The 23,721-nt window shown below is 39.2% G+C and overlaps 1 protein-coding gene across 12 annotated transcripts in view; it reads right to left on the reverse strand.

The window, feature by feature from the left end:
* Window positions 1-22,921, reverse strand: part of dlg5a (discs, large homolog 5a (Drosophila)) — a 58,871-nt gene extending 35,950 nt beyond the window's left edge. For all 12 annotated transcript variants that reach the window (XM_015346379.2, XM_015346380.2, XM_069188890.1 and 9 more), the window contains exon 1: window positions 22,184-22,921. In XM_015346379.2, the coding sequence (XP_015201865.2) occupies window positions 22,184-22,484 (301 nt within the window). In that variant the 5' untranslated portion in view covers window positions 22,485-22,921. The remainder of the gene's footprint in view (window positions 1-22,183) is intronic.
* Window positions 22,922-23,721: the final 800 nt, after the last annotated feature.

A 23,721-nucleotide genomic window follows, 5' to 3' on the forward strand; every position in this document is an offset into this window, starting at 1 on the left:
TTTTATAACCAAGATGACACCTCATCAACTGAAGTTCGATTCTGAAAAGAGTATCTTTAATAGCTTACCGATCACAGCAAACCTGCTGTAGGAAACTTGATTTCTGGAGAGCAAAGCCTTCTGAAACCCAGACTATAGTATGAACTACACTGATTCAACTTACAACAATAGTTTGCACTTTTTGAAACCTGTTGCCCACGGGGGGTGTCTGGGTTACCCCAACATTTATTACTTTACCCATTATGAACCATCAAAAGGTGAATTGTCTTTGTTAGAGACATTTTTTGTAGCCGACACATCTGTCTGGCCTCCTCCTCACAAAGTTCATGTACCTCTACCGATGTACCAGTGATGGGTACTGATGATGACCATTAGTGGCCTTTTCTAGAGACGTTCATTCTGCCTTTAGGTTGTCGATTTGAAGGCAGAAATGGATGATAGCAGCTCTTCCAGAAGTGAAGTGATCTCCTCTGGAAAAGTGGTGGTGAGTAAGTACAAAGGTGAGTGAAGTGCAATTTCTAATGACTTTGCCACCACTGGGCTGCACCGCCTGGGTTATCTGCTGAGGGCCAGCCTCTGTCTGATGTTTGCGAGGGCGATGGTGCACAGCCTCTACTTGTGCTTCTTTTTTATGAGCGAGAGGCAGGCATGATGAGAAGCCACACAAAGACAAAACGCTGGAAAACGCGCACCAGATAAATGCCAGAAGTTACGTAGAAAAAAATAAAATGTAACTTATTTGAAATGAAGAAAATAAAAATGTCCTCTATTATTGCATATTTGTCACACTGGATGTTTTCAGATCTTTAGACAAAATCTAATATTAGATAAAGGGAGCCTGAGTGAACAAATAACACTTTATTATGATTATTTAATTTATTTAATAAACAAAGTTATCTAACACCCATATCCCCTGTGTGAAAAATTGCCCCCTTATACTTAATAACTGGCTGTGCCACCTTGCTGCAATGCCTGCAACCAAGCGCTCCCTATAATTCAATATGAGCCTTTAACATCGCTGTGGAGGAATTTTAGCCCATTCTTCCGTACAGAACTGCTTTCATTCAGAAACTTGCTCGTTTCAGGTCCCGCCATAGCATCTCCATTGCTGTTTAGGTCTGGACTTTGACTAGGCCACTCCAAAACGTCTTTTCAGGCATTCTGATGTGGATTTGCTTTTTATGTTTTGGATCATAGCCTTGCTGCATGACCCAACTACACTTCAGCTTCAGCACCCAGACGGATGACCAGCCACCCTCCTGAAGAATTTTCTGATATAGAGCAGAATTCATGGTTCCTTCAATTATGGCAAGTCGTCCAGGTCCCGAGGCAGCAAAGCATCCCCACACCATCACACTACCACCACCATGTTTCACTGCTGGAATGCGTTGTTTTTGCTTTACGCCATAACTGGACCCATGTTGTCCACAAAGTTCCACTTTTGACTCATCTGTCCATAGACCATTCTCCCAAAAGGCTTGGGGATCATCCAGGTGCTTCGTGGCAAATGAGAGTTGAGCATTTATGTTCCTTTTTGGTTAGCAGTGGTTTCTGCCTTGCCACTCTCCCACGAAGCCCGTTTTTGCCCAGTCTCTTCTGATCGTGGAGTCATGAACACTGAGTTTAGCCGAGGCAAGAGAAGCCTGCAGTTCTTTGGATGTTTTTTTAGGATCCTTTGTGACTTCCTGGATGATTTTACGCTGCACCCTTGGAGAAATGTTGGCAGGCCGGCCACTCCTGGGAAGATTCACTACTGTTCCAAGTGTTCTCCATCTGGAGATTATGGCTCTCACTGTGGTTCAGTGGAGTCCCACAGCCTTAGAAATGGCTTTGCAACCCTTTCCAGACTGATAAACAAGTTTTTTTCTGATCTTTCTCAGGAAGTTTCTTTGATCGTGGCACAATGTGCTGGTTGAATCTTTGTGCTGGCAACTTGACTCTGATGGTAAGGGTCATAATAATTGAGGTTTATATTGAGCAGGGCTGGCTGTAATCAAGCCTGGCTGTGTTCAATCAGCTGACTTTAAATTATCCCTTTAATTGGGTTCATTTAACTTTACCTTTTCACACAATGCCAGTTGGTGTTGGATAACTTTGTTCATTAAATAAATGAAATAAGTTTTAAAAAAATGTGTTATTTGTTTACTAATATTAGATTTTGGATGAAGACCTGATAACATGCAGTGTCAAAAATCTGCAATAGAGAAAATCATGTTTTCATGGGACTATAATATACGCTTCTTCACATCATGCTCAAGAGCTCAAAAATATCAGAAAAGATATATCTAAGCATTCCTTAATACTTTTTTTTAAAAAGTATTGAAACTGGAAAACCTCTATTAAAAAGAGAGACAGCCACCAAGTAATCGCTGCATTTGAATTTCATATTTCATATTACGTATTTACTGCAGTGACAACGTAATAAGCAATGAAAACAGAAACAGACTACTCACAGATAAACTTCAAGTTTATAAAGGCCATTTGAGCCAGATGCTTAAATGTGGCACACCAGAAAATTATGAAACTCTTGTTAAGTTATCACTAACACACTCTACTTACATTGACAAAAAACAATTGTTAGATGTCTAACAGATTCAAAAACAATGCAGGTTTAGATGAACATACAGTATCTTAGCATGCAAGATGAAGGACTTTCGTTCCATACTTTTGGAACACCTATGCAAAACAAGAACGGTGAATATTAAATCCGAAATCAACAACACAGAAAGGCAATCGAGGTTAATTCTCGTTTTCCATGGAGGCCAATTCGATTCATTTTAAAAAATATTTAAAAGACACTCGGCAGGATTCCACATAGGTAATGTTTCAATATACAGGATTGAATATAACAATTCACAGCAAGTGCAGACATCTTAAACTGAGCTTCGGGTACAGATACACATGAAGAGAAAGCTTACACATAGCAGTTTATAAAATAAAAACACTGCACAGAAACACTACTCTGGAAGAGACTGGAGAGGCTGCAGTAAGGCCTGTACCACATGGGTCATGGCAATCAAAGGTCACAGCAAGGCCATGAGCTCTGCTTTTACTAAGAATAGATTAAGACTGTAAAAAGAGCCCTTGCAGTGTGACTGTTGTTATGCACTAAATAAGGTTTACCTACTGTACGATGACAAGTGATTTGCTGCAGATGAAATTACAGTCTCTGTTTCAAATTCAGCATGAATGCTGATTACTTTTAAGATTTACTGGATGGCAGGGTTATGAATCAGTAGTTTGAGTAAATCAGACAGAAACAGATCCAAATATGTTGGTTGATATGCTACCAGTATTACATGTAAAGTATAATGTCAAAAGGCACTACTGCTGTGCTTGCACTCCTTTGAAGTGTACTAACAATCTGTAGTGTTGTTCAGGGTTAATCTACAACAGAACACCAAGTACATCACATCTAATTTAAAATTCCACAGCCCTTTTTACTATGAGCTTAAGAAACTTGGGAAACCTTTAGGTTCTAATTTTATCTCTCCTTCCCAAGTTAAAGGCGATGGGAGAATTCAAAGCTCTTTCAAATGTCATTCACATTCTAAAAATCACACACATCCCAAAACCCTGCTGTTTTTCTGTATTAATTAGTGTCCGCTTTGCTGTGGGCAGCACAGCTGATTCAACTTTTTGTCAGCAACCTCTGTCCCTGATGTAGGACCTAGCGCTCGGGCTAAATGGAGAGCCTGACAAATGATTCTGTTTACACACATCTCTGTACACTAAATCAAACCAACTCTGGCAGTGCTCCCACTTGCTGCGGGGGACTGGGCTGTTTGATTAAAACTGGAACTGGCCCAGCTTACAAAGTCCCCTTCCCATCAGACCACTGAAAGAAAGAGCAGTGCGCCTCAGGAACAGAGGCATCCCATGCATCAGGCATTCTTTGTTCTGTCTGCCTGCAGTTTCCCATGAGTCTGTTTGACCAGACACTGTCACAATGAGCAAGGTTCAGCCACTCACTGCTTCTTGTAAGTCACATGACCAAGCAGTGTATACAGTTCTCCAGAAGTCTGATCATTGTCTAAATAGCACACAGAGTCCAGCTCTTCATTTATCACCAGCTTCGACTATAACAAGTCTGTTTTGGTGATGTTGCTTTTTCTGCAGTCAACCTAGAAAAATGATGAAATAGGAGCGACAAGGCTAACAGCTACTGTAGTTGGCTTTTACACCGAGAGAAAACTGGTATACCCCAGCTGGATGTCTTTTTAAAAACTACTGATTATCTTCTTTCTAAATGACAAGCATGCATGATACGATATGATTTTTGGATAAATGATACTTCTTTTGCAAACTTGCCAATATCATTCAGCACGGAGAACAAAATGACACAGGCACAAATTAAATACCTGACAAGAGAACCCACGGAAGGGAAATGTCAGGCTTTAAAAGGTTTTAAAACACACGTGCAACAGATCACTACACAATCCAATACCTTTCAAGACACTAGTCAATTCTGTGATTTTCACTCTCGCAATAGTTACCCACTAACACAGGAAGCTGTTGCATGAGTAAGCTTATCCTTTTGATGTCAAATAAATCCTCTTACCACATCCTGTAGACTCACCATACCAGCGACCACATCAAACACATCACTATCACTTCAAGAAAACTTGAAGGTATTTCTGATCTTACAAATGCACTACTTAAATAAGAGATTTTTTACTCGTGTCCCCTTTTAAGGATGAAGCTGGGCAGGAGCTGGAGAATTAAAACAGAAGGCACTCTCCTGAGCCCCATGGCAGTCTGGCTCTAACCAACAACTACAAATATAACCAGAAAGGAAAAAATTGGTGAAACCTGAGGAATTAAGTTTGATAATACTTCTGTCACCACGCTACTGCTGTTACTGGATTTTAAGGTCTTCATAGTGTTAAATGTAAGTTGTACGAGGCCTTACTAATGTATTCAAACCCTGACTTGTGTGATGAGCTCAAAATTACAGTTCCCTGCAGTGCATGAACAGTTACACCTGTACATTTTAAGGGCCCTTAGCAAAGTAATAAAAACAAAAACACAAGACAGTCGTGTCAGATGCAAACCTTATTCCAAGTGCTGAATTTGTAAGCAAGCACATTTTTATTCCAATCCATTACACAGCAAAAGCAAAAGAGGACTGCACTGCCTAATAACTCTGTTTTCTGTACTTACAGCTAAAGTGACCTGTAAAGTGTCATGGGAGCCAATGAATTGGACTTCTGTTCAACCATCCTGAACTATTAGCTCTCCAACTTTAGACAACACGTGCCTCTAGAACCCTGTGCTTCAGCTGCCCAATAAAAAATTCCAAAGGCAGAAAATGAGTGTTAAAAATGAGTGGTTTCTGCCGCAGAAAGTACCAAAAATATCCAGGCTGATTGTATATGTAGTCGAAATTAGTCATTCGTTTGCCTTGTGCCCCCCCGATTGTGCCTTAAGCACAATACAACAAGATATTACTTTCCAACATGAACATTAAAAGTCAAACAGGAAAGAGTGCAATCTTCATTAGATAATCACTCTCAGAATTTTGCATGCGAATTTATACATTCTTGCTTCTGGCAATTTGGGATGCAGGATACAGTTGCCAAAGAGTGCTAACTAGAAACAGACCACTGAACTCATGTGGAACTAAAATTTGCCTATTTATAGTCATGATTCAGGACACTGCAAAATGTACTTTGCTTGGCTTTGTTTGCCTCAAAGTTCAATAATCAATAATCGCTTCAGCAATGTTTACTTTGTTAAATGCAAACAGACAAAAGCGCCGTGGCTTTCTCAGCCACAGAACTGCAAGAGCCGTGGTGCAGACTAGCACCGATACAGTACCACGCACTGCAGTGATCACACAGCCCACAGGGCCTCTCTCACTGGCCAGCTCAACCATTTGATCTGTTTGGCCGCCTTTAATTAGCTTATGGAGCTTAATTAATTCTCAGGCAGACAGCAACCGAACAGACTTCCATTAGAATGGATTGCAAAAAATGAATTTCGATGTGGGTTTGGACTGGACGTAAAAAAAAAAGATCTGGGATAGAAAGTAGATTTTTAAATCTGTAAATCAAGACATATCTGCTTCAATGCCTTTAAGTTGGGGGAAAATTCACAATTATCTATAACAAAAAAACATCATTCCTCTACGTTTTTGGACACGTGTCTGCAAACAAAACAGAACCATACTGGGCAAGAGATTTTTAAATATTGTCACAGCCTGGTCTTCACAGTTTCAAATGCTATTCAATTGGCAAGAAAAGGAACTGTAGTGCAAGGTCTCAATCCATACAATTTATAAAAAACATATGACTTGCGGCATTTCTTTCTTACAGAATTTCACTTAACTGTGAACGACTTCCCAGGGTTACAAAACCCCAGCTCCTCAACAGCATTGGAGCAGGTCACTGCGTACACGGTGCCCTACAGTACACCAGTAAAGACCCAATCACATTGCAACTACACCTACAGCAAGAAGAATTACCCCCACACATGTAAACTGGCAAACAAAAGACTCCCAGGATAGGGAGCACACAAGGGGCAGAACATGTAGCCCTGTCAACAGTCAGCAAACAGGACTTTCCTACTGGGTGTGGTTTGTTCAAGTGTCAACACATTTTAAAAGATCACGGTGACAAAGCACCCTTGTGTAATGCAGAACTGCAGGGGTTCAAACGTTTAACAAAAGACAGCAGCATAGAATTAATAAAGATGCAAAGAAGTGGTTGACTTTTATGGCATCTTCATGCAATATTAGAAATCTCCCTTTAACTCAAGCAGCATGTTCTTTTCTTCTCTTTCTCCGAGACTATACATCCCTTCTGTAACACCAACTACAGTAGATGGTTCTTTCAATAAATGTACCTGAGTGATATCTAGCTCAAATCATATGCTGAAATTGTTAGCACACCCTAATTAAGTTATTCACTTGCAGGACACTAAGTAAAAACTACTATGATAACATATTACAGTATTTTCACATGTCTACCTTCTTCTAAAGCAGCAATCATTAACTTCTACACATTCCTGATCACAGATTAGTTTCATGATTTGAGGAGCTGAAATATTTTTTCTTAAACAAGCTTATTCTTTTTGTACTTCGTGTCTGATAATCTGATTTTGCAAACTTTTCACACAAAAGTATAAAACAAAAGGCTAAAAACAGGCACTGCTGCCCTTTACCACATTGTTAACCAGATGCATCTTTGTTATTCAGTCTTTGAGTTTGAAGCAAAAACAACTGAACCTAACTAAAAGATATATGCTAACTTTCACTTAGGTGTTACTGCAAAAGCCACATTAGCTCAAACCTGTTAGAATGCAGGTCATTAGAAGAGAAAACAGAGCTGTATTCTGTATGTTAAGGTTGAAAAACCATGATAACCCGATCACCTAGAAACCATGTCCTCTTTGAATTCAATCTTGCCGGAGAAGGAGGCATGTTCAGATGAACAAAAACTGCTCACAATTCTGTCAGACTCTAAGTGACTTATTTGGACTTCAGACCAGATGAAGTATGTTCTGATCTGTGGCACCCTGCATGAAATACCTATGGACTAAATCACAATCTTTAACCTGCCTTTCATGTACAACAAGACTCACTGCCTGGAGAGGAGGCAGCCACTGGGCTCTGGACCTCCAGAGATTTATTCTCTCTCCCCCGTGCCCAAAGGTCTGCTACACCTGTAAAGAAAACATCTGCTGCCCATATTTCTGCAGCAATCTGTTGTGTGCAGTGCTGTAACAAAGACCGATCAAACAGAAATGCAAGCACCTCACTGAGGAAAACGATACCGCCTCTCTAACAGCAACAAGTCGAGAAAAAGTAGTAAAATTCAACCTTCAAATGCAAGGTGAAACAGAACACATCCTGACTGCTCTGGTTTGGCCTTAACTTGAAGTCCTTAAAAAAAAAGTAACATATATCCAGCTCCTTTGTCATTTAAAAAATAAAAGTAAATGTTTCAAGTTGACATTTGAAAAAGAGATGTGAACTTTAGAAAATTTCTGCATAATGACATATCAACTCTTTGTGAAAAAGCAGGAAACATGTTAGAATATCCATGTCATAGATGTTTCTTGCATTCTACTATAAAACAAGCTTCGTTAAATACACAGGACTGGTTAAATATGAATTTCATCCCCAGCAGCAAGCTTCACAACTCCCAACAGGTACTAATTAATAATCTACAGCAGAGAGTCTGGTGAGACAATTTATTAATACGTCTCTGACAAGAGTCCCGATGTATGATTAATTAATGTCTACTTGGGGGATGTTCTGGCTGTTTTTTTCCCCTCCATATATCCGTATGGTACCAATGAAGGCAGAAAAAATGGAGTCTAAATTCAACCTCCAGGATACCTCCAAGTGCAAGAATCATAAGTGCAATCGTGTCGTTCAAGCAGGTAGCTGCGTCAGCATGCGTAGGCTGCAAAGGAACAAGTAAAAGGTTTATTCCATACTGAAAAGAAGAAAGGAAATGCAACGTTTGGGCTGTGGAGCCTTCTTCCACAGCTGAAACATTGTGCTTTCTCTCTTCTCCTTTCAGCATGGAATAAACCTTTTACATCTAATAATGTCTTGTCACCTTGTTCAAATGTAACCACAAAGTAAGGGATTAGCCAGTGCAGCAAGGGTAAATCTGAACTGTGTCCGGCGTGATACGCAGGCACTGAAGCAGCCCCTGAAATTTTGGTAGTTAATGTTCTTATTAAAAGAAAACTAAATTGTGAGAGAGGACATGAAGAATACTATAAAAAAACCCCATCACTTCTTATAGAATGAAAGCTTTATTTCTTCTCTACTCCTGGTACTTACAGATCTTTTGAACAATTTGCAAACTCCATTCATGCTTAATACAAACGCCGCCTTCTTACCCGAAACAAGCATTTTATTTAATATGAAATTGTACCGCGCAAACAAATTTCAAATGATACATTTATGCCTAATAATGAAAGAGATGTATTTTCAGACTTCAAGTGGGAAAACATGCCTGCTTTGTTCCCAAAATTAAACACAGAAAATGCATCGGTACGGCACAGACATTAGAAAATAAATGTTCTTTTTAGAACTCAGAAAATAAATTCTTTAGAATTCAGATAAAACAGATGTGCATTTTTAAAATGAAATCTGTCAGTTGCAGTCTGTCTTGCATTGTCAGTCTGTCAGTTTTTGCATGGCTGAATTACTTATTTAACCATTATTGCCACTAAGGGAATTGGTCTTGTACATCAAAAGCTCATAAACATAACATACGTGACCATAAAACCATAACAATAGTACAATACAGTACAAAAGTAGCAGTCAGCTACTTGCTTCTAGAAAATAAGATTAAAAACAAGAAATCAGATCATAAAGAGTCTAAAAACAACAATAACAAGACCCCTACCTGCACACATTTTTTCCTTATTCAACAATTAAATGTTTTTCAGTATAAAGGAAGGAAATGCTCTCTAAGACTTTATACAGGGGATCTGGTACATCCTCCCAGGGGGTAGGAGAGTATACTCTATTAAGAGTGAATAAGAGAGGTCATGTAAGATTTGATGTGCAAAATGAACGTTGCTCTGTTAGACACGTTATTGAGCTCAAGGACATGCCGGTAATCTTGCCAACAGTCTCATAAAACTCATAAAAAAGTGTCAACTTTGATGCATTAAAACTCTTCCTTACAAATACAACCTCTGTTACATCTTATTAGCGGCAGAAGTCAATTTAAAATCGATACTAGTGCCTAGGTATGTATAGTAGTTTTTCCCATATCGGTCCCATTAACAGTTACATGGATCATAGGAATAGAACATTTCTTTCTAAAAGCAATTATTTTACACAAACCTTCACAAACTTATTTACAAGTCTTACCCATATGGAGTGTTCCAGGCTACGTTCCTGAAATGAAACTCTTTATGATATATAGTGCTACTCCTCCCCCTCTTCTATTTTTCCTGCCTCTCCAGGACAGTGTGTATCCTCTAGTGCTACATTCATCCCATTCCAACTGCCTCCAAATTAGCAGGCAATTATGATGTTTCCATCACATGCATTTTGCTTCTCATAATTCCAGAAGTAAAGTAAAAGCACTTCCTCCTTTGTTTTTACCTTCCACCCTCTTTTTGACTTTTTCTCAGGCATCTACATTTTGGATTTTCTTTCAGCTTTTCCACATATTCTTTCTAGTTGGAAAAACTCTGAAATTCTCTCTGGATCCTTGCACCAAGATAACTTATACCCTTCCGTTTTTCCAGTTAATTAACTGCAGTGTCCAAGAATGCAGAAGTGTTCTTACACACAACAGGTCCTCATCCATGTGTTCTGTGTCAATGGATTAACATTTGAAGTTGTTCACCTTTGCCCAGTGATGGTAGGATTCCTGAGGAAACCACCAATTTGGTCCCGTTTTTCAGTTTGTTGTCAAGGTGTTGGATGTAGTTAAGGATGGAAAATGTACCTACGTGGTTCACACTACTAGAGCCATTGCCTTCCTTATTTAGGAGCACATTGACTACAGTACATGCATGATATTGGCCAGCATACCATAGAGAGAGACAGCACAGAAAAGACGGACTATTTGCTCATGAGGAAGCAATGTACCGGAGGTACCTATTCATGTTATGCCCAACTTATATTTTTAGATCCTCTGCAAACGTACACTTAATAGCCACAGAACATAGACAAATTCCAGTTGTTGGTTAATCTCTGCTTGCTCATCTACAAGGATTTATCACGAGAGATTTCTCTGAAACAGAATGTGTCTGATACTTTAGCAAATCTGGAGCATGTAGTTGCGTAAGACCAGAAACAGATGTAATAGCTCTCTACTCTGATATTCTCCACTGACAGAAATGCTTCGCTGCACAGGATTATAAAGAATTCAGATAAAATGAATTGCGTGTAACGAATTTTATAAATGCAACGTTCAGTTGTGTAAGGTAAATATTATATTCTGGAGAAAAATGTTTTCCAACTGCAAAAATATACATTAAAAAAAGGATCAAGCAAAGCTATAAAAAGACTTATGTTGAGCCTTTTCATATGACAAGGACCACATAGATGTACATAAATGTTATTAGAAATAATAGAACAATACCACATTAGAATAAATTATGGGTATACATCATGTACGGAGTCCTTTGGAAATGCAACAATACCAACCATAAAAAAATCGAGGGCACAACAACTCATCAGTACCTGGCGGGCATGCCACAGACATCCTGTTCATTCTTAAGGCTGATATTCCCAAGAGCCTTTTCAACTGGAGAAACCTCAACACTGGACAACTGATAAGAGCAAAGACAAGGGCAACAGCAGAGCTATGTTTAGGAGTAAGGGTCAGACTTGGGAAGAAATCAAGATGGGAAAAAAGGAACAAAGTAGCCTGGAAACATCAGCTTTGCGTGCCTGAAAACACGCTCTCAAGTGTCCATACTTTATGTAGGTGGCTCAAGGTTTTACCCTTTAATTACTGTATTCTAGTAACATGAATCAGAAGCAATAATTCTTGCCTGACTGACAGCCCTCAGTATGGACAAGCTCCTCTTCATACACAACGTTCTCCCCCAGCATGTTTCTCGCAAGGCAGGTCGAGTTGCAGGGCTCCAGACATGTGCTCCAGCCAACATGCGAGAGTGCTTCTGTTTCTAACCCAACAGTGTCCACTGCTGCCAAATACCGATCTCTGCTGCTCTGAAGCGGCCACGTTCATTAAGTCATTCCAGTTGCAAAACCCATGAGCCCAATTTTTACTCACAACCACCCAGCAACAGCAAGAACCTAAGACAAAATAACTCTTTCTACAGTTTATCTCAAAAACCACGGCAGCTGGCAATACAGCAAGACTGTATTCAGCTTATTCATCACAGCTGTGGGAAAATAAACAATGGAGTAAATGGCAGACATTTATCTATGCAAGTGCAGGTCCATTCTTCTTAGATTTAAACTAGTTCTGGGTTGACTAAAAGGTGCTGCAAAAAACAAGGGATAATTGATGAAGAAATTCAAATCAAGATGCATTGCTAATCTTTTCTAACGATGTACAGCCCTATTCAAATTTCACTATTTTGAAATTCAAGTGTAAATGGTCGCAAAGCACACAGAAACTGTTTACTTGTGCAAAACGTTGTCGCTTTTTTGCTTCAATAGAAACATTCATCAATAAGCACCTGACATCTCTTCAAAGTCAGCTGGAACATTTTTGAAGAATTCAAAAATTTGTAGCCCAAGAAACCGATACACATTCAGCGGTGAGCAAGGCAGACCAAGGGAAATGAAAAACAATTCAGAGAGCTTCTTGTTACACACTGTCAATCTGTACATAACTCATTATTCTCACCAGTGGGTTTATCTGGTTCACATCCACTGGGACACTAGTTGACAGCCTCCACAGTCCATAAACAGAGCAAGCTGCTGACAGCGCAGTTTGAACAGCCAAGCCTAAAACAAAGGCCTTCTGTTTCTGCCCAGGCCTTCTTTTTCGCTGTGCCGTAAAGGAACCAGTTGGCCCAGTAGTAAAGAGCAGATCAGCTCATTGTGACCTTAAGAGCAAATAACAAACTAGTGTAGAGTTACCCTAGTTGAATGGCTTGATGGCAACTGAAAAGAGTTACAGCTCAGGTGAGGTACCAGTAGCCGGATCCTCATTAACATGAGAGAAGTGCACAGCCTTTAGAAGGCACTAGACTTGCTTCTTAAAGCAGTCAGCTCAGATTTGTCTGAAGCCTTTGATGTTCAAAATGTGCGGGAACCACAGTTATACAAGCAATTACCTAATATGGAATGCAGTGAAGCCTAAAAGCTCATCCAAATCAGAGAGATTAAAAATCATGAATGATTTTGCATCACATTAGCATCACCATCCAGAAAGTGTTTAATAGATACAGCAGAAGTATTTTCTTCAGAGAATTAAGACATTAAGTGGCTGAAATAAAACTTCAGGATCTATGAACTTTAAAAAAAAACCTTATTAGCAAGTAGAAAAATCAACAAATAAAGTGTGTACTACATTTTAACACATCGCCAGAAACACTGCAAGGTTATCATCATTGATAGCTACTCTATTGGCAAATTATAATGTATCAAAATGAAATTTAAGGAAGGATATCCTTTGTAACCAAACCCCTTGTTTGGGTTTACTTACACTTCATAGTATCTTCCAACAAACTGTTTTTCTTTAAAGTTAAAGGAAAGATATTTTCATCTTGAAATAGCCAAGTTTTTGATCTCTAAAACAATTAAGAATTTTCTGTTTCCCTTGAACTTTCAGTGCAATCAAACAGCAGACAGAATCAACCATTTTCCCCTCCTTCACTGCTGTGCTGCTAGAGCACAATATCTGGATCCTTGTTCCAGATTTTTCCAGATTATTTCCAGCATCCAGCATGACTGGCCAGATGTTCAGTGCTGTATCTTTAACAGACGAGCAAAACAATTGCATCTAGTATGATACTTACGGAAACCCACGCTCATTTCATAGCTCCAAGCAGCAGAAATCAATATTGATTTTCCACCTTCCATAGTTCCAAGACAAAAGCAGTAAAGACGACAGAGCTAAGAAATCGCAGATATGTAGACTGTGGGCCTACAGCTGGGCTGATTTTGACTGGAGAACATCCTTCAGGCAAGGCTACTAGACAAGTACCTCTTCTTGTCTGTGAAATATGAATACACAACGAATGTGCCTTATGAAAACTTGGAAATATGAATGACACCAAAACTAATGCCCAAGTCAAGTGATACAATGTGTGCCAAATAAAGCAAAACACTGATTTTAATCATTAAGGTAAGGATGGATTTTTTACTAAAGCTAACGGTTCTTAAATGGTGGCTTAACTGTTCATAGCGCTGCCTGTGGTGAGCGTGCTACATTAAGTTAGAAAAACAAAATAAAATCCACTGGTATCCTTAATTAGAAACTTTTTTGTCTTTTGTTTGTTCGCTCGGTCTAGTCAATTTTATCGGTGTCATTGACAAACACAAAAAGAATCCAGGAAAGGTTTCCCGATGACTGGGAGACACCTCTCCAACCCACCCTGGTCCCGCTAGCCTGCTGGGTGTGCACATGGCGCAGGAACGGAGAGAGGCATGGGAGCGCTGCTGCAGACCCAGCTGTCTGCCCGATGCCCACTCTCTATCCGGGATGCTCGTGCCACACGCTGCCCAAGGCATGGAGCAGACATTCGCTCTCCGTTCGCCGACAGAGCAATTCTGTCAGCCGAGCTGTTTCACCCAGGAAAGAGAAAAAGTGAGGAATACTTTCCCCACACTCCAAAAAATAAAGAGAAACACTTGATGGAGCGGAAACCTCAACGATTAAACAATTGAATATTTGAACTCTTCTGCAACTTTATTACCAGTGAACTACTTAGCCCGGCACTTCGTGCAAGACCTGTTTCTACGCTGCATTTAAAACCAAAGCAGAGTGCTTTTAGCGTGGTAGCTCTACCTAAGAGGAAGGCAAAGAAACCACCATACATTCTGAAAGTGCATCTACAATAATATACTACAAAACTACCAAATAAAGGGACTGACTTTTGCCACCTCTAGCCAAGAACTTGAAAGCATCATACTGTATATGGTTTCGAGGTCTACTGTTTTTAACATGCACTGCATAAAGAAACTGTAGTCAATTCAGGTTTCCTACTATTACTACAGTATTTCCATCTGAAAATATCAGCTTTCTGAAGAATCAGCTAAGTGTGACATATTCACAAACAATGTGCGACACCAGTGACGGAATGGTGTAATTTTAAACCTCTGCCCAATTCCGAGTCATGTTTCCAGTGCTGCAGCTGCGTCAGCTGTCTTAAGGCCGCAGTTACTTTCACAGGAAAGCAATCACAGGTGAAACAGCACTTCAGAACACAAATTACACAGTTATTGAATTTATCTGAAAACATTTTCCTGCAAAAACAGATTTTAGAGGGCTTCCGATTAAGCCCGATACAGCACCATACTACTATCAGAGATTCAAAACACTGTCTTATTTTCTCTGCCACACCTCAAAACTGTGCACTCAGACAAATAGAACCAGTATTTTTATCTGGTACAGAAAGCAAAGACAAAAGAAAAAAAATGTTCAGACAATTCCTTAAGAAAACTTGTATCGCCAGTTAATTCAAGAACGCAAATTTAAAGGGAAAATCAGTGTTTTTAAATATTAGTTTATGATTTGCCTAAGTAAATATTTAGTAGTATAATGTCTTCATATTAATACTGTCCGAAATGTGCAGTGAATTATTCACCAATAGGATGCAACCTCCTTCACAAATAAAAACTAGTGAAGGCTGTTTTTAATCGTAGAAGAAAATCTATAATTCAGCTAATGAAATTTCAATTAAGCCTCATTAACTTAAGAATTTGGAATTACCTGACATGAATCAGAATTAAATAAACTGCTTCTGGATTTCACCTCCCCCCCCCCCCCTTAGCTGTGGTCTGTCTTGAAAAGTATCAGTACTCAGCACTCAGAAGCCATCACGTCTGCTCCAGCCAGTACTGTCTTTAAACGAGTGCTGAGACACAATTCCACTCCTGAGGAGTGAGAAACATTGAACATTTTCAAGCATATTTGATAATTGTGCTTTAAAAAGTAATCATGATGCCAGACAAGCACTGTTCATGAACCATGACGTTCAGACTACAGACATTTTAAAAAATATCGGCAGCAAAGACCCAGAAGAGAAAATGAAGGCACACTTCCCAAACAAAATAAAGGAAAATTAAAATAGAGTACCTGGGTATATTCATAAATCGTCCTCCTTCCTGTTCATCTTTGAATACAATTTTTTTTTCATTGCCAAATTGCATGTTCTCCTGAGGAAACGGCTGTGTTCTGATGTAAGCTTCATGGAAATGTGAAGCGCCTGCAAACCTATTCAACATAATAGCGGAATAAATGCTTCTCATGGCAGATAAGTCACCCAAGACTTCCAAATGAGCTTTATTAATTACACAACACCTAAGCCCATAGACTCTGGGATGTCTCCAATTAGGATTTGACAACAGCACTCAGTATCAGTGTGAAGCTTAAGCAGGTCAGTGATGAGTGCTTCTGCAGTGCCTGTTGCTGCAGTTAATTCCTCCATGTTCACAAAAAGGTAGAAATCCATCTGATGTAACCAATTAATTTTCAGATTTGATCTAGGAGTGCTAAATTTATTTCCAAAGAAAAGACACTGTGGATTTGCCCAGCACAATCACTGATTTACCTTGAATGGAGAAAAACATCAGTCGGTCAATGTGTTTAACTATTTCTGAACAGACTCTCCCTTGCTAACTTCTGCCTCCGGCCTAAAATGTCTGTCTTCCTCAGTTCTCTTGTCATTGTTTTATAAGAAGTAGAAAACACTTCTGTACCTTTTGGAAACCAAACTGTAAAATGTGCTAATGATCAAATAAAAACAATAAAAGATTTGCCAAGAACAAGAACAGGAAACACAAACTGAGAGTCTTTGAAAATCACCTGAAAAGGGACAATACAGGGGGAAGTCTTAAGGACATTTAAGGTAAACCAAGATGTCTCAACATGCCCTGCCTCCTGGCAAGCTCATCAGATCATTTGCATACAGTATAACGCAGAAACTGGGAACACCTGGACTTTGGAAGGAGAGGCAGTGTTCATGCTAGGTAAGGAAAAAAGCACAGAAAAACATAATTGCTTTCATTACCAGGGTGAATGATGCAAATGACATTTACCTCTAATGCTTATTAGCCAGTAGAGTGCATCACAGCCTCTTACAGAACATATAGAAAGATCTGCTATACTGAAGATGTCCTAGAAATGTTTGCAAGCTCACCATCATATACAAGTTAGTAGTATTTGAACATTAATAAATGTAAAAAACTGTCAGAATGGATGTTCTGAAAATTGGTAGGATAACAAAAAGATTCATCAAGAAAAATCAGAACAGATGCACCACAATAGCAAACCCTTAGGATTTAATCTCATCAAGGATCTCAGACTACATTAAAGCAGAATGAGGAAACCTTAACTCAACAACCTGCTGAAAAAAGCATTTTTCATAATATATTACATTTAATCTATTATGTATTTAACCTGTTAATTATACCTAGTCAGCCTAGGTAATTTGGGCTAAAACTGCTTAAGCAAATAGCCTATTTTTACAATAATTCTGACCCCTTGTGTATATAGCTATTCTTCTTTGAACAATACGTACCATGTGGTTTCCACTATGCTTGTATTCTCATATCTATTCTGCACTATATTCAACAGGCCAGATACTTTTACCACTATGTTTAAAGGCTCTCAGTATAACTACAGACCTGTATATTTTTGACTCTGTGTCAATATAAGACTACACAGCACGTTTTGCAGTTACTGAGGGGATAATCGTAATGCTTACTGAGAGGCAAAAATGAGAAAGCTAGGAAGTAACAAGAATACCTCCTAATCATGACAGGATTCTCTCCCAGGAGAAAGGAGATTTATATGCCCTGTGGGGCCAGAGAGAATATTGCCAGAATTGAAAAAAAAAAACATAGGTGGCACTCATTGGGGAACAAACAAGTACTTCCAAACTGTAGTTTAATTTCTCTTATCCTGCCTAACAAAACTGTACTATAGTTTAGGTCTTGTGGCTCCTCAACTGTCTTGAAAAATTAGAATGGTTTTGCGTTACTTACAATTAAATGGTCAAAATGTCCTCTCCACCATTCTGAGTTACATCATACATGAATTTTAATTTATATATATTGTAGCTTGCAAAACTCAATATGCCTTTACAAGATATTACATTTATTAGCAAAGTCATGAGCAAAGCGTGTCTGGAGACGGTGGGGGCTGACAGGACTGCGGCGCCGAGGAGGACACTGCTGTCATTTTGGCTCATGAACTGCTCTTCTCATCCGGCTTAATCGAACAGGACAGCGCTCGTCACCCATCACATGCTTAACCCTCGCGGCTCTTCAGTGCACTCACACTCCCCTGTGAAGTGTGGGGCTCCATTTAATCTTGGATTTTATTGAACTTGCAACAAAAATAATTAAACCAATGAAAAAATCATTGAAATGACACTAACAGACCTGTCATAAAAATGGGACAGAGACACTTTATGGCTAAAAGTTTATTGACTTTTCTCCTGAATTAATGGAGGACCATGACCGAAAGCTATAGCACTTAGACCACCACTCATTGACTGTTTCCCTTTTAATTTAGCATACCACTTTCAGTCTTTTTACAAAGAGAAAATCATCGATCCTTCAGTGCAGAAGTGAAAGCCCAGCTTTGCTGGTTACCCTTTTCTGAAGAAATACAGTGGCCGTGCTCTGAGGAAAAAGGGGGTTTAGGGTTTTTTTAAATGCCATTTTCAGATGCTCAGGGCCAGCTACCACTCCAATGCCAAGGCCTCACATTCCTGCAGGTCTAAAAACCTCAAAAGCGAAAATGTTTTGGCATCGAATTTACCTCCATTTGTCTTTTTGCAGCTTCTTGCTCCAATCTCATGCATGTATAAACACAGGCAGACAATACTAAATATGTTGTCTACATTAATGGAGGGTGAAGTTCTCCTCCCTCAGCAAATCCATAAGACAACCCCCCCTCTAAGGACTGGGTCCATGACAGAAACCCCTGACAAACAACTCTGCCACCAAACACGGAGTTGGACACCATAATCGGACAGGAGATTCCTCATTTTTTATATAATTGGTATCCTAAGAAATGTGGAACATTCCCATATGGCAAAAAAGGTAAAGACCCAATATCACCTTTGATTAATGTCGCTCTGGGCTCATTGAATTATCCCAGTCCACAGTGTAATGGGATTCAAGAGGTTTAAACTGCTGATAATTCAGTTACTGTGTTACTCATTTTATTACCAATGACATTAACCAGCTTTTCTGTTAATTTCCACCCCACTTAATCATGGCTAAATGACTAGATTGACACATGCTGACTGCACACCTAACATGACACTATTTGCCTGCACAAAATTAAAGCAAAATGTTTTAACCCACCATGAAGCTTATATAACATCTCAAAGTAATGTTGGAAAAAAAAGCATTTCCATTTAAAGAGCAAGAGCAGAATTAAGTTTTTATATAAATTCTCAGGTTAACTTCCCTCATTGCATAGCACATTTCCCTTACAAGATCTTAGCAGCCTGGAGAACAGGTTTTCATGGGAGCACGATGAAAGAGCTGCAGATGAATTTGAATTCTGGATTGCACTAGAAGAGAATATGAGTATCTCAGGAAACACCTCTGTTCAGCAGAGCTCTTTACAACATACTATGCACTAGACCGTGCTCTCCTGATGACAGTTCTGCTCAGTCCCAGTTCAGCTACATTAAAAGAGAACACCATCACTCGGGCCTAAAACTTCAAGCATTGACTTCGGAGCAAACGGATGTCTAATTTTTAGTATGTCAATTCCAGACAAATGTCAATATTATTCAGAATTCCACCAGCATCATCAAAAGGCTTTAAACCGCAATCAACTCCTGATATTATTTGCTTGCTCAACAAATAACAGTACCATTCTGCCTGATCACATCTGATAAAGAGTCTTGTGGCGAACAAATTCATATACACCAGGAGGATAAGAAGTGATTGATAGTAGTGCACAAAATATGGCACAAAACTATTCCATTTTAATGTTTCAAAACAAAAAATCTGTCACATTGTAAACTAAGTATCATACTACAAAATGTTAGCCTTTATGTAAAAAACACACAGCTCTTAAATAAACAAGGCTAAAACGACCATGCCTAACATACAGAAAACGGACATATCTATTTAAAATGTAAACCCTGCAATCTAAAACCAATAACGGAGAGTGCCACAGACCTGCAGTACTATCACACCGTAATATGAATTACGCTCAGAAGGCACGAAAAACATTGTTAACACTGCACCCTGGAAAGCTGCCACTCATCTGGTCTGTGCAAAGTCTCAGAAGTGTACCTTAATTTTGGGGTATAAGATTTAAAAATACAAAAGACAGGCTCCTGTTTGGAAAACACACACCACAAAAAAAATCAACATTATATTGTTGAGGACAGACTCCAATCCAAGAACCAAAACCTTGAGGTACCGTGGTGGTCTCTGGTTGCCGTAGTGACCAGTATGCTGCGGTCACTCTGTGGTTGCAGTACACAGCCATATCAGCAACTTGGCTAAAGAACATCCTGGTAAATGTTAATCTGTAATTAGAGACATTCAAAGCACAATACCGTGTGTGCAAATAGGTGCAAACCATCAGTATTGCAAAAAGGCAATGGATGTCAAAAGATTGATTGTATTAAAATTTTGCTTCTTATATACCACATTGTAGATTATGTTGCACTAAAAAGTTTAGATTCTGTAATATTACAAAGTTGTTAATATTACTGCTCTCAAAAACCTTAAGGAAATTTCTACAAAGTATCTGGCATTTATTTCTAATGACAGGTATTTAGAACACCAGAGAACCTGAAGTAAAACAGTGAAGTATTGCCTAAGGTATGAAAATCTGCTTTTACTTAATCTTACACGCACAAGCTTATGATTTATACTGAAAAAACATTTTAAATTTGCACTGCTATGAGAAATAGTCTTTATTCAGTTTGCACTGACTTAATGTTTGAAAGGTTAACATTTCTCTGACACTTACAGCTCTTAAATAAGAATAAGATATGTGTGCTGTACTATGAAAAAAGAACATCTTAGTGGAACTTAACTTGAAGCATGAAAAAAACTATCATGTTTACACTTTGAAACCCAAAGGAATTGGCTGGTGAACTGCAGTTTCGTAACTCATAGACCACCCTCAAACAAAACATTGCAATTAAGTCCACGGCATAGATTTTAATTATTGCTATAAGTACAAAACAAATGTACTGCCAGGGTAAAAACTGGCAAGGCTCAGTACAGTATATCTTAACATCATTTATTCTAAAGATCAAATCTGTTTTATAATTTACTCCATAATTACATAACTAAACAAAAAGGATAAGACACTATTGTATTCATTTATACCGAATTCCAAAACCTCCATATCACTGTATACTAATGTCTGATTAAATGTAAAAGACGCTACATCACACCATGCCATAAAAACCATGATGACATGGAAAAGGATGACAAATTTTAAAGCGAAGATTACTTTTCCTCACTTTAACTTGTACCGACTGCACATTCATAAGGAATATGAACGTCTTCTGAACAAGGTGACCGAAGAAATCGTAAGGATCTTTTCAGGGCTACAGGGCTTTGGATGTGAATATTTATATGAACAATCCAATAGGAGGAAGGAGGAAAGCTTGTGAAATAGTGTCACTCCAAACCAGCTGACGTTGTTTTCGTTCTGGAAATTTATTAGCTCCCAGGAAAACGTACATGGATTCTTACTTCATGTTAGTAACAGTATTACAAACCTTTGGGAATCAAGGACAGAGAAAATACGACGCTATCTTTTCTGTATTATCCTGAAGCTGAACCTCGAAAATGCTGTTTATTATCGTTGTTCACAAATAGAAAATGTCAGTCACAATTTTATCGAAATGAATCGGACAATGAGATTTTTTTTATGCAGCTGTTCCATAAACTGCAGAGAACTTCTGTTAAAGCAAACCCAGTCATATGGTCTAAGCACCGAGAAAACGCAGGTTTGTTTCCAGAGAAAGCGGTGTCCTTGGTCACGTGTGCACGATTCTCCTTCCATAATATACGATTAATTTGAAGGCAGCACTTCTCTTGAATTGAATGTTTACTATTCCTCCACCGCTTTCTAATTTGTATATTGTTTAATATCATACAGCACGTCACCGCAGCGGAAAGATCCCAAAAATCTCTGCACAAAAGTATTTTTAACAACCACGTCTTACATCAAACTTCTATAGCATGCTTGGCACAGAGCTGGTGAACATTATACGTTTGCCATTACGACTCATTCAGAAAAATGATGGGAGAAAACACATCCCAGCAATCTATAGTTTGGGCAAAGAAATCATCCAGCAAAACAATTATAAAAACGAGAAGATAATTCAAACCACACCACCCACCGTGTTTAAAATGTTCACGTATGGCAATTTAATGTTTTGGCCCCCAAAAAATAATTGCAACGAAACATTTTTAGCTGACCCCTTAAGCTAACGACTGCGTGACTAGCAGTTTTGTGCGCATTTGTAGCTTTGAGAAACGGACCTTTTGCACGGTGAGGAGGGCAGCCCACTTCTCTCTCTTCTGATAGAAAAAGACGACCCTTACCCGAAGAATGGTCCAGAGGTCCTCCGCCGTTTATGAAGAGTGCGGAACACAGGTGAGGGTGTGTCTTTTCCAGAGCTACACACAGGTCTGGGAAATGGTCCCTTTCCTTATTCATCAGCATCTTCAGCAGAAGGTCCACCTTCTCCGAGCTCGAAGAACAGTTATTGTCCAGTTCGTACTTCTCCAGCTGGCTGAGGGTACCAGCCTTGCCCAGCAACTCCACGAGACTGTCTGCATCTGTAATGGACTCCAATAAGTTCTGGTGGCATTGATCTAACAACTCTTTGTGCTTAGGTTCCATTTCTGTTTGCTTCGTCCGGTAAGGTTTACCTCGGCTAAATTCCTCAAAACCGCCAAAACGATACCGCAGGAACTTCTTCTTGGTGGTCAGTTTTAGGAAATCGGCACCGCAGCCATGCTAATGAATGGCTGAGTTGAGCAGCTTTTCATCACAAATTGAAAGAGACACAAGTAGCCATATTTGTTGCCTAAGGCTGTTGACTGCACTAAGAAACAGCAGTACATGTTTTTACCCTGCTCCTAAAACTCCTACATTTTTCCCGTTTTCCTAACGTCGTTCATCGTAAACAGCTGCAGCCGCCTTCGCCCTTTTCGGTCGGTCTTTTTGCCTTAATTCGCCGACGGAACCGATACAAAGTCACGCAACTCTCTAAGAGCTCCCCAGCAAAACTGCAAGCTCCGCCATGTCTCGGCAGCCCAGCAGCTGCTGCCCGCTGTCAATCACGTCTCCCTACACTAGCCATGTAAGGTAAAGTAAGGCGGAGCTTCCGACTGACACACCTGGCCATCACGGGGCGTGGAACTCCAGCACTGAGACCACAATCCCAAATTTAAATCCCGGGGGAGCTGTAGGGAGACGCAGAAAACTGGAGACATTTTTTCTTGGCTAAATTACAGTGCTGTTGTACTTGAATACCTAGAGGAAGTTGTATAAAAGGGAAAATGAAGTGGGGGAAAACTGTGACTGATATTATGTTACTGGGTTTTGATTTTAAATAAATTAGGGTGCTTGATACAGTAGTTGTTATGTTGTTCTTCATACACTGAAGGTACATATCTGCACATGCATATGTACAGTATATAAAAGCCACATAAATCTATGTGTGGGTTACATATACACATGTAAACAAAAGGTTTAAGACACTAATGCATTCATTTGGACTGCAGGGTATGAATAGTGTATCTGAAGTCCACAAATTCCACAAAATCACTGTGACATGTACAAATGTCTGATTACATGTAAAAGACTGTGCATGATGTGCCCTCTCTGACATGACAAGGGATGTTAAAATTTCCTCGCTTTCACTTGTTCCGACAGCACATTTATGATGAATATGAACACATTCACATGTACCAAAGCCATATGTGAAATGTTTCGGCACATCTGGTGTTGCTGTGTTATACCAATAAAGGTTTTTTGGACATTTTGACACTGTGGTACAAATGTACTGGAGTAAACTAAAGCAGATTTTAAGGCGTTAACGATGGCTTTCTTTTTTATTATGTTATTAATAACA

Source organism: Lepisosteus oculatus, chromosome 4 (assembly GCF_040954835.1).
Source record: "Lepisosteus oculatus isolate fLepOcu1 chromosome 4, fLepOcu1.hap2, whole genome shotgun sequence".
Lineage (NCBI taxonomy): Eukaryota > Metazoa > Chordata > Actinopteri > Semionotiformes > Lepisosteidae > Lepisosteus > Lepisosteus oculatus.